The sequence below is a fragment of the Protopterus annectens genome, chromosome 8.part0 (assembly GCF_019279795.1).
Source record: "Protopterus annectens isolate FY-2018-M chromosome 8.part0, PAN1.0, whole genome shotgun sequence".
Lineage (NCBI taxonomy): Eukaryota > Metazoa > Chordata > Ceratodontiformes > Protopteridae > Protopterus > Protopterus annectens.
The window spans coordinates 885,553,261-885,565,858 of record NC_056741.1 but is presented as its reverse complement, the minus strand read 5'-3'; the positions used below and the strand labels follow the sequence as shown (position 1 = coordinate 885,565,858).

At 43.6% G+C, this 12,598-nt stretch overlaps 1 protein-coding gene across 1 annotated transcript in view; it reads right to left on the bottom strand.

The window, feature by feature from the left end:
• Nucleotides 1-12,598, bottom strand: part of LOC122809136 (cyclin-Q-like) — a gene marked incomplete in the record, with an annotated part of 593,010 nt that overhangs the window by 387,435 nt on the left and 192,977 nt on the right. The window contains 1 exon segment of the mRNA XM_044080405.1: nucleotides 5,648-5,831. Coding sequence (XP_043936340.1) covers nucleotides 5,648-5,831 — 184 coding nt within the window.

Here is a 12,598-nt window from a genome sequence, read left to right as displayed (position 1 = left end):
CAAAGCAGAGGTAAGGGAGGCTGGCAAATTATAAAGTAGCAGGAGCTGACAACATGCCTTGTAAAACAGCTGTGGCAAAACCAGCTCTAGACTTAGAGTATATAGGCAGGTGATAATGCCTAGAGAAAGTATGCACTGAACTCCAAGTAGCTGCTTCCAGAATATCCTTAGTTGCCACCCCTCTTAGAAATGCTGTTGAAGTGGCAGTAGCCCTAGTGGAATGAGGCCTAATCCCAGCTGGAACCTGTTTGCCATGATGGGAATAACAAAATGCAATGCAAAGCCAATCCACCTAGAAATAGTTTGTTTTGACACAGGCTTGCCCTGTGAACTCAAAGCAAAAGAAACAAGTAACTGCTGAGACTGCCTAAAATCTTTAGTCCTGCTCAAATAATAACGCATTGCCTGTGTACATCTAAAGTGTGCAAAATCTTTTCCCCTTTATTTTGAGGATCTGCAAAAACGTAGGCAAATGAATAGTTTGGTTTAAAGCCACACTAGAAACCACCTTAGGCATAAAGGAAGGATTAGTACGTAATGATACCCTGTCCTTATGGAAAATCAAAAGGGCTCTACTGCCATAAGGGCCTGCAACTCAGACACCCTTCTTGCAGAAGTAATAGCCAACAGAAAAGCAGTCTTCCATGACAAATATTTCAATTCAGCAGTAGCTGCAGGCTCAAAAGGATGTAGAGTAAGTTTTTCCAACACAAAATTGAGATCCCAAGCAGGAGTAGGAGCTCTCATGGGGGTCTTATATTCTTTGCCCCTCTAAGAAACTGCTTGAACAAAGGATGCGAAAACAAAGGTGGGTCACAATCATAGTGAGCTGAAATTGCTGCAGCATGAATCTTTATGGAAGAGAAGGACAAACCTTTGTCCAATAATTCAGTAAGATATTGAAGAGCCACACTCAAATTAGGCTCTGAAATCTCCAAATTCTTTGCTGTACTCCAAAATAAAATCTCTTCCATTTTTCTCGTACACTCTCCTAGTACTAGGCCTTCTAGCTTCCATAATCACATTTAAAACTTGTTGAGGAAGCTGAGACCTACCGTGCTTCAACACAGAATATGCCAAGCTGTGAGATGAAGAGATTGAAGCTTGACATTGAGCAGATGACCGTCCTTCTGAGATAACAGATGAGGAATCAGAGGTAAAGGCCATGGAGGCTTCTTTACAAGACTCCTTAGAAGTGGGTACCAGTGTTGCCGAGGCCAATCTGGAGCTATCAAAATCATCCTTGGCCTGTCTTGTCTGACCTTTAGTAATACCTTTGGAAGAAGAGGTAGAGGTGGAAAGGCATAGACATGAAGGTTTTTCCAACTGAAAGACAGAGCATCCACTTTCCAAGCTGTGTGATGAAACCCTTTTGTGCAATACTTTGGCAGCTGGTGGTTTAGTGGAGAAGCGAACAGATCTATGTCTGGAGTTCCCCAGGACACTGTCAATTTCTGAAATACATGAAGATCCAGTTTCCACTCGTGGGGATCCATGATTTGTCTGCTTAATACATCTGCTAGGGAGTTCTGTGCTCCTGGCAGAAACCTTGCCTGAAGAGTCAGTTGCAGGCTTAGCAGTCTCCCATAAAATCATTGCTTGCCTGCATAGAGGATAAGAATGTGTTCCCCTTGCTTGTTGATGTACCACATGACAGTTGTGTTGTCTGTCAGAATCAACACCTGCCCTGGAAGAAGTAACTCCTTGAACGCCATCAATGCAAACTGGACTGCTAACATCTCCTTCATATTGATATGTAGATGCTGTAGTCTGGCAGGCCACTTGTCTTGTATCCACTTTCCATTTAGATGAGCTCCCCAAGCAGTGTCCGAGGCATCTGTCGTTAAAATCTGACTCGCCTCTGGCCGGGTCACAGAGAGTCCCTTGTTTAGGTGACATTCCTGAGCCCACCACAAGAATTTCTTTTTGAAGGCAAGTTATTATTAGAATGACAGTGTCCAAATCTTGGCAGTGCTGTGTCCATACATTTTGAGATACCATTGCAGCTTCCTCATATGCAGTTTGGCATTGGGAAGCACCAGAATACAAGATGCCATGAACCCTAATGCTTGAAGGACTGTCCTTGCAGTCAGCACGGACTGATGAGATAGTTGATGGAAGTAAAGTGACAGACTCTTTTGTTTGTCCGGGGTTAAAAAGGCCATCTGGGCTGCTGTATTCAGTCTCACACCCAGAAAGCACATGTCTTGAGAGGGTACTAGACTGGACTTTATTTCGTTCACAGAATACCCTAGGCATCTTAGCACTGCTATGACATATTCCAGATGCTGTAGAAGGTGTTCCTTGTCTTGAGCCAGAATCAGGCAGTCGTCCAAGTAAGGATAGATTTGAATGCCTTGAAGCCTGAAGTAAGCTATCACTGGAGCCAGAACCTTTGTGAATACTCTGGGCGCAGTAGATAAGCCAAAGGGCAATGCAGAGAACTGATAATGAAAATCTCCAGTTCGAAACCTCAGATACTTTCTGCAACTTAGCCTTATAGGCACATGAAGGTAAGCTTCCTTGAGATCCAAAGTTACCATCCAGTGATCTTTGCCCAGCAGAGGTAACAGTTGCTGTAACGTCAACATCTTGAACTTGGGAATGTCCAGATAAGTGTTGAGGATAGATAAATCCAAAATTGGTCTCCACGTGTTCCCCTTCTTTGGCACTAGGAACAGGCGAGAATAAAATCCGAAGCCCCTTTCTGATACAGGGACTGGCTGAATGGCCCCTATCTGGAGTAACTGAGAAATTTGCATGTGAGCCTCTTTTCTTTGTGAAGGAGGAACATCTGGCATGCCTCTGAAAGGGGGCATTGTGTGGAAATAAAATCTGTAACCGTGATGAATGATATCCAGCACCCATCTGTCTTGAGTGATTAAATCCCAATTTTCTTTGAAAAGAGACAATCTTCCTCCCAAAGGAGCTGCCAGGCGAGTCCACTGGCAGCTGAAAAGGCAGGTCATTGGTTCTGCTTACGAAAGGACTGACCCCTGCCTTCACCAGAAGTCTGAGCAGGTGAACTGTCTGATCGAGGCCTAAACGAACCTTGAGCCCTGCCCCTACCACGTCTAGACCTACCCCTAGACTGGGAACCATAAGCAGGATATGTCCACCCCTTAGCAGGCCAATTTCTACTAAACTTGGAGGCTGTACCTGCAAAATCTTTAACAGTCTGCATAGACTTAGCTTTGTCCTCCATTTTCTTTAAAACTGCTTCCACAGGCGGTCCAAACAACACATCAGACTGTAAAGGAGCATCCAAAATCCTTGTTTTAACATGCTCAGCTAAATTCTGATCCTTCAACCAGGCATGTCTGCGAAGAACAGAACTAGTAGCAGCCACCCTCGAGGAGGCCTGAACAGCATCAAAACCACACTGCAAAGAATGCTTACCCACTTGTTCAGACACATGAACCAAATCCAGCAATTCTTTACACTCAATACCTTCCGCCAAAGCATCCACCTTAGATTTCAATTGTGAAAGGAGATAATTCTGATATTTCAGCATATGAAACTGACAATTCACAGCCCTCATGGCCAAAGTGGAAGAAGTATATACTTTCTTACCCCACCTATCCAAAGCCCTTGCCTCTTTATCAGAGGGTACAGGATTTTTAACCACAGAAGCTTTAACACCTTTAGGCCCCTGAGAAACAGTTTCTGGGTCCGCCCTGGGACTCTTAAACAAATACTTATGAGCTTGGGCACCCTATAATACCTATCAGGCTTAACAGGAGCAGGAGGCAAGGAATCAGGGTTCAGAGAAGCCTCTGCAAAAACATCCTCCACCACATTCAACACAGGAGGAATAGCTAAGGGCCTATGCTGAGGCAAAACAAGAATTCCCTAAGCCTTTTTCTAGAGTCAGAGTAATCTTGGCCTTCCCATTTAAAGTGCTCCCTCATGGAGTGAAGAGTCTCTGAAAATGAAAAATCCTCAGGAGGAGAAGCCGAAGGGTGGAATCATCCACATCAGAATCAGAATAAGTAGGAAACTCTTGCAAGTCTTCCACAGAAGACTCAAGCCTGTGAACACTGTTCAAAACTATCAAACTCCTGTTCCACCCTAGGCCTCTTATCAGGTGGGGCATAGAACCTCTAATCAGAGTAATCAAATCTTCTGCCATTTTGAGCATATGTTTCTTAGGCACAGAGCCGAAATGCTAGGAGAAGCCCCCACAGAAACTGTACTTGACCTACATCTATAAGAAGCTTTGGCAACAGAAGGAGAGGCCCTAACTACCTTGGGAAGAGAGGGAAGAACAGTTACCTGAGAAGCCCCCTCAGCCTGGCCTACCTCCTGAGAGGGCACATCCTGTAACAGTAAAGTATCTGCCTGAGACTCCATAGAAACTCCTGGCAAAACCTCCGGCTCCCTGAGCCTTCCAAAGGACCGGCGTCCGGGACTGCGGTTCCTCACCCTAGGCTTCACTGTTTTATCTTTGCGCTTCTTGGATGAAGCAGGCGTCGGAGCAACCGACGGCATATTATAATTACAGCGTTTCCCAAACACTAACCTAGCACAATCAAGCCTCCTCTTAATAGCGCTTGTTAAATCTAGCACAAGAGCGGCAACCAACAACGTCGTGCTCAGGCCCTAAACAAGGTATACACAATGTATGATAATCCTTATGCGGTATCTGCTTCCCACAAGAAATACAGTTATTCACTTTTTCTGACATCCGTTTAAGTACTGAGGCAAGAAAAAACCAAAATGTTCCCCAACGGGGTTACTTAACCAACTCTGTATTCGGTCTGAAACTCCGGTTTCGGAAAATCTCAGAACGCCAACCTGCACTCGCAAAACTGCTTCTGCATCGGACCATGCGGCAAAAAAGACTGAGGAAATGACGTCGGTCATGCGCATTAGTACCCTGACGTTCTGGCGTCAGTCTAAGGCGCCATGACCGGCGTCAACCTCTCTGGTATTCGGGCCGACTGGGACGCGGACTATACCCAATTGTCAGGACTGCAGCAAGGGAAGACGAAGAACATCAGTCTAACCCAGGTAATGTACTCAATCATTAAAATAATTACGCTCTTCTAACAAATAAGCAAGTGTCTTCCTGTTTACAGGATCAACTTGAAGCACAGTGTCTATTAAAGTTGCTATCCAAGACACAAGTTATTATCCTTCCTGAGTACCCAAGTCAGTAAATATATTTTACTGATATGTCTACTGAGAGGCTGCATACCTCTCAACCTCTCAGAGCAAGAAATATGGACAAAGCCAAAAAGAATGGGTAGTAAAGGGCCCCACAATAGAGACGGACTTTAAAACATGCTATTATACATTTAGAAAGTTGCCAGAATGACAGGTTTTGCATTAGCACGCTTTTTTCTGAAGGACATGAAGTCCGAAACTCAAACATCCATCATTATTTAACAAATTTAATTCTTAATGATCTTCCAAATAATCAAGCAATTTATGAGGAACAGACCAAAACACGAGGCAAAAAGCTAGACATTCTGTGAAAATCTGGATGTTTGAGAGGTATGGGAGGTTGCAATATGCCCAACTTCACGCACAGGATGCAAGTCAACCAAGGCAGCACTTCTTACACAAAATATAGCATACAGAAGAGGAAAGAAAAGGAGGTGACAAACAAAAGACATTACATGATATTTACCAATCAGCATACCTGTGACTGACATTTATAATGTCACGAGTTCGCAAGTGCTGTTCTTCAACTTTGCCTGCCAAGTAAACAGATGACATAGCGACAAGATATGGGTCATATACATCTGGGTTGGTTTCACAGAAAAACTTGTGGTAAATGGTGCAGGCTGTAGCAACTGGAACTGAGTGCATTCCCAACTTAATACCTGACAAAAACACACAAAAATTAACTCTCGATTTGAAGTAAAAAAAGTTAATAAAGGCTGCAACCCCCCCCCCCAAAAAAAATATATATTAAAATATAGTGTTGCCATAAAAGTAGATGTCCTACTTTTCACTGTTGCAGTATTCTTTACAAATGGGATATCCTGCTGAGGACAGCCAATCATCCAGCTGACATTCCAAGGCCTTATATCTCTTTTCAGGTGCCCTACGTCAGACATATGTCCTACATCTAAAGCAGAGAGCATAAGTATCACACGAGCATCTAATCCCCAGAACAGCCAGAGCATCACAGAAGGAGAAGTAATGACGTGCATCCAGGAAAGGAAGAAATGTAAGAAGGACCACTCAGCCAGAGGAAAAGCTCCAAAAGAAAAACAGGGTGAAGGAAGGAGGGAAATGCTGTAAGAGTGAAAGTAGGACATCTACTACTATGGTAAGATCGTACACAACTGTATTATGTCCTTCCTTATCATTGTTACAGAACTCTTTACAAATGGTACAGTACAAAAGGTAATAAGAATGGGAGAATGGGAGTAGAGCCTTCCAATAACTCGTGTAGGATGACCCTGCCCCTAGAAAATCACATCCAACTTATAATGTTTAGTAAAGCTATGTAGAGAAGACCGAGTAGCAGCTTCTAGAATTAATCTAGTATCCAGACCCTTGAAAGAAGCACTAAAAGAGGCGACTGCCCTAGAAGAGTGAGCATGAGCAGAAGAAAGTTGCTTACCATAAAAAGAATGGCAAAAGGAAATGGCCCTAGAAATCCAGGAGGTGACAGTTTGCTTAGAGACATTCAAACACAATTTCCTGGAATGAAAAACAAAAAGTTGCTCAGATTTCCTTATACCTCTAGTCTTGTCAAGGTAATATCTGAGCTGTCTATGTAGATCCAAAGTATGAAGAAATTTGCTCACTATCATTCTGTGGAAAAGGGGAAAAAGGAATATGAATGGTTTGATTCAGGGAGAAAAAAATCATTAACAACCTTAAGCACAAAAGAAGGATTGGTATGAAGAGAAAAGTACAGTTGTGTACACTTACCATAAATGTAGATGTTAGAGTGTATTCACTGTTGCAGTCATTACATTTGGGGGTAATCTGCTGGAAGGTTGCCCTCAGTCAGCCTGAATTCCAAAGTCTTGGGTCCTGCGTCGGTTGTTGTCTTCTCTTCCATGACGTCAGGTCGTCAGGGGTATAAAACATGCAGCCGACGCCATTTTCTTTAGTTTTTCTTGCCCTCGATGTCAGGTGCCTCCAAAAAGGTAGCAAATTTATATATATCTGTATATACATGCATCAATATAAACTTTACCTTCATCTACAAGCAAATACACCACATAGGTTGTAGCAGATAGAGAAGGAAAGATAAATTTCAGAATGACAGGGGGATGGCGGGAGGGTAACCTGGACTGCAACAGTGAATACACTCGAACATCTACATTTATGGTAAGTGTACACAACTGTACTATGTTCTTCGTGTTTCACTGTTGCAGTCATTACATTTGGGTAGAATCCCAAAGCTATGGTTGGGAGGCTGGAGCTAAACAGCATTAGGTGCGGCTATAAGGCCCTGCAGCACTGCAGTGGCAAAGCCTGCCCTGGACTTAGAGTAAAGAGGCAAATGGTAATGCTTTGTAAAGGTGTGAACAGAACTCCAAGTAGCAGCCTCTAGAATGTCTTTGGTTGGTACTCCTCTGAGAAAGGCTGCTGAAGTAGCTGCAGCTCTGGTGGAATGAGACCTAATGCCCTTGGGCACAGGTTTACCATGGTGTAAGTAACAGAAACAGATGCAGTGGCTTATCCACTTTTGAAACTGTCTGCTTTGAAATAGCCTTTCCTTCTGATCCTGCAGCATATGACACTAGTAACTGCTCAGTTTTTCTTAGAGCTTTAATCCTGCTCAAGTAGAATCTTAGCTGTCTGTGTACGTCCAAGGAATGCAAAATTCTCTCCCCCTTGTTCTGCGGATTTGGATATAAAGTTGGCAGATGAACTGTTTGGTTAAGGGCCACACTGGAAACCACCTTAGGCATAAAAGTAGGATTTGTCCTCAGAGACACCCTGTCTGGGTAAAATATGATAAAAGGCTCTACAGCCATGAGGACCTGTAGCTCTGAAACTCTTCTTGCTGAAGTAATTGCTAGCAGCAGAGCTATTTTCCATGATAAGAACTTTAGATCAATGGTAGCAGCTGGTTCAAATGGAGGCAGGGTGAGTTTTTCCAACACATAACTGAGGTCCCATGCAGGTAATGGTGATCTTCTAGGAGACCTTAAATTTTTGGCTCCTCTAAGATACTGCTTTAGTAAAGGATGAGAAAAGATTGGTGGCTCTGTACTGTAATGAGCCGAAATGGCAGAGGCATGGATTTTGATTGATGAGAAAGAAAGGCCTTTGTCAAGCATCTCAGTTAAGTACTGTAATATCTGAGGAATATTTGGTTCTGCTGTATCAGTTCCTTGTGCTTGATTCCAAACACAGAATCTCTTCCATTTGTCAGCATAAGATTTTCTAGTACTAGGCCTTCTGGCTTCCAAAACAACATCTATCACAGTTTTACTGAGAGGTGTTGTTTGTATGACTAAATGATTAGCCATGCTACCAGGTTCAGAGTCTGTAGTTGATTGTGCAGGATCTGATGGTTTTGCTGGTAGTTGTGGTCTTTGAGGCAAGGTCCAAACTGGGTATTGAGCCAAGTTCCTTGGGATTGGGTATCAGTATTGGCGGGGCCAGTCCGGGGCAATTAATATCATCTTTGGCTTCTCGTCTGACTTTTAGGAGGACCTTGGGTAGAAGAGGCAGAGGAGGAAAGGCGTAAACAAATAGGTTTTTCCAACTGAAGGATAGGGCGTCCACTTTCCATGCTTGTCTGTGATAAGTCCTTGTGCAGAATCTTTTCAATTGATAATTTTGAGGAGAAGCAAATAGATCTATGTCTGGGCTCCCCTATTTCTCTGTTATCATGCTGAAGACTTGTGGATTTAGTTCCCACTCGTGAGAATCCATAAGGTTTCTGCTTAAATCGTCTGCCAGAGTGTTTTGTTTTCCTGGCAGAAAATGAGCTTGAAGACGTATTTGGTAGGTCAAAGCTGTGTTCCACAGTGCCATGGCTAATCTGCAAAGGGGGTACGAGTGTGTGCCCCCTTGCTTGTTTATATACCACATGACTGTGGTGTTGTCCGTCTTTATCAGTAGTTGTCCTGGATAAAGTAAGTCCTTGAAGGCTGTTAGGGCACTTTGAACAGCTAGCATCTCTTTCTGGTCGATATGCAGATGCATTTGCTTTGGTGTCCATAAGCCCTGAATGCATCTTCCTGCCATGTGGGCCCCCCAGGCACAATCTGATGCGTCTGTTGTTAAGGTTTGGCTGGCAGGGGGTAGAGTGAAGGGCAGTCCCATGTTTTGGTGACATGCCTTTGTCCACCATAGAAACTCCTGTTGCAGGCAGGGAATGAGAGGAATCATTGTTTCCAGACTGTGTGAATGTTGACTCCATAAACTTTTTAGGTACCTTTGAAGCTTCCTCATATGCAGTCTTGCATATGGAATTAGTAGGATGCAGGATGCCATGAAGTCCAGAGCCTGCAGAATTTGTCTTGCAGAAGACTGGGTTTTTGTTGCCATCATTTTGAAGTAAGTAATCAGTTGCCTTTGCTTGTCTGGCATGAGGTAAGCCATCTGGGCAGTTGTATCTCAGCTTGCACCCAGGAATGTTATCTTTTGAGAGGGTACCAGTTGTGATTTCTTTTTGTTTATTGTGCACCCTAGGCATGTTAGAAGCCTTCTCACAAATGCCAGGTGTCGAAGAAGAGTGTCCTTGTTCTCTGCTTGAATGAGACAGTCGTCCAAGTAAGGATATATTTGTATACTTCTTTGTCTGCAAAATGCAATTACTGGTGCCAGGCACTTTGTAAAGATCCTGGGCGCAGTAGATAAGCCAAAGGGCAGTGCAGAGAATTGGTAATGCATTAAGCCAGCCTTGAATCTGAGGTATCTTCTGCATGACTGTCTTATTGGGACATGCAGGTATGCCTCTTTTAGGTCTAAAGTCATCAGCCAAGCATTCTTGCCCAGCATGGGCAGAAGCTGCTGCAAAGTGAGCATTTTGAATTTTGGAATGTCCAGGTATGTGTTCAAAATCGATAATTCCAGTATTGGCCGCCAGGCCTTGTCCTTTCTGGGTACCAAGAACAGTCCTGAGTAAAAACCTTGTCCTTTTTCTTGTTCTGGTACTGTCTGAATGGCCCCCATATCCATGAGGAACGTAACCTGTTTCTGTGCCTCTGTCCATTGATTTTTTGGCAGATCTGGCCAACCACTTGCCATTGGCAGAGTGTGGAAATGGAATCTGTATCCCTGTGATACGATGTTTAGTACCCACATGTCCTGGGTTATTAACTGCCAATTTTGAGCAAAAAGTGCTAATTTTCCCCCTATGGGTGTTGCCAAAAGATAAGTGCTTGGTGTAGGCAGAGGGAAGTCATTGGGATTGCTTTCTGTAGGTTTGCGCTTTATCTCCTCCACATTTGGAGATGGAAGCGCCCCGCTGCTTTGACCTGTATGAATCTTGCGCCTGGTATCTGGAACCCTTAGGGCATCTGGATTTGCCCCTTTGAGCTCTGTCTGACACAGGAAAGGACCAATTTTTTGTAGGCCAGTGTCTAATGAATCCTGGTGGCTGCACTTGTAAGACGTCTTTAACAGTTTGCATAGACTTAGCTTCGTCTTCCATTTTCTTTAGAACCTCTTCTGCCTTAATACCAAACAGAGAATCATGCTGTAAAGGTGCATCTAGCAATTTAGCTTTAACATGATCAGGCAAATTTTGTTCCTTTAACCAGGCATGCCTTCTAATCACAGATCCAGTAACTGCAGCCCTGCAGGAGGCCTCTAAGGAATCAAAACCACATTGCAAAGTATGCTTTCCAACTTGTTCAGCTGCATGCAATAATTCCTGCAAGTCTTTATTTTATGCACATTCTGAAATCAAAATCATTTTCTGTTTCAGCAATCCCATAACATGTTGTTGGTACTTAATCATATGAAATTGACAGTTTAAGGCCCTGATTGCCAAGGTTGCAGATGTATAAACCTTTTTTACTCATCTGTCTAGTGCCCTTGAATCTCTGTCAGAGGGTGTAGGATTTTTTGCTGTTGAGGCCTTAACTCCCTTTGGACCCTGTGAAATAGTTTCAGGATCAGCAGCAGGGTTTCTAAATAAAAATGTATGTGAGTCAGGTACCCTGTAATATCTGTCAGGCTTACTGGGAGCCAGAGGTAAGGAGTCAGGGGTCAAGCTCAACTCTGAAAACACATCATCCACAATGTCTAAAACAGGGAGGGATAGCTAAAGGCTTGTGCTGAGGGAGAAGGAAATGTCTGAGCCTCTTTTTTGATTCTGAGAAATCTTGACTCTCCCAGTGAAAATGCTCCCTCAAAGTATGTAAGGTTTCTCCAAATGAATAATCCTCAGGAGGAGATGCAGATGGAATAGACTCCTCAGCATCAGAATCCTCATAGGGAGGTATAGACAATTCCTGATCAGAAGAGGAATCAGAAGAAATAGAAACCTGATCTGAAGATTCATAATCAGTGTCTTGCCTAGGCCTGTTATCTGGAGGGGGATGGGTACCCCTGATCAAGGTAATAAGGTCTTCAGCCATTTTGATCATCTGTTTTTTAGGCATAGATGCCTGTGCATGTGGCTCATGCGTCTGTTTTTTTAGTTTTAGAAGTTGCTTTTGCAGCTGTCGTCGGTTTGATATACAAATGTTGAGGTCTGAATACACCCTCAGAAGCCGGTGTCTGCTCAGCGGCTCCAGACCCATCCGAGGGAGATATATCCGTCGGTCCAACACCTTGAGTATCTTGCGGCATGCCGGACTCCACATGGGTGTCGGTAGAGGCCTGCGACTCGAAGGTAGCGGGTATCAGGGGCTGCGAAAGCTCCTCACTGAGAACGGGCGAATGGCTTAGGAGAAGCTTTGTCATCGGTTTTGGATCTCGACTGCCTTTCTCTGTCCTTTTCTTTGCGTTTTTTATGTACTCCGGTAGTCGGATTGCTATCCGACAACATTTCTGGGTAGTTAAATCTGTTTCCAAAATACTTTGATGCATAAATATACCGACGCTTAATAGTGCGTTGGTTAAATTTAGCACAAAACTGACAGCCAGGCACGTCGTGATCAGGGCCTAGGCAAGGAATACAGTATAAAGTGAAATCCTTATGAGGTATTTGCTTCCCACAAGTAATACAATTATTAACTTTTTCTGACATCGGTAAAAAGCAAGAAAAAAAGTTTCCCCAACAGGGTACTTAGCTTTAGTGAAGACTTCAGTTCTGAAACTCAAACTCGAATTTTTCAGTAGTCGGCCGACGGGCACCGCGCGGCAAGAAAGACGAAAGAAAATGGCGTCGGCTGCATGTTTTATACCCCTGACGACCTGATGTCACGGAAGAGAAGACAGCAACCGACGCAGGACCCAAGACTTTGAAATTCAGGCCGACTGAGGGCAACCTGCCAGCAGATTACCCCCAAGTGTAATGACTGTAACAGTGAAACATGAAGAACATCCATCGTTGTGAAAAAAAACAAAAAAGGGGAAGAGCCACAAATGCCTAAAGTTCAGAAGCTCTACTGGCAGAAGTAAGGGTTACAAGCAACAGAGTCTTTAAAATACAATGCTGCAAAGAAGAGACTGTAGGCACAAAAGGAGTATGAGTTAATTTTTCAAGAAAAAAATG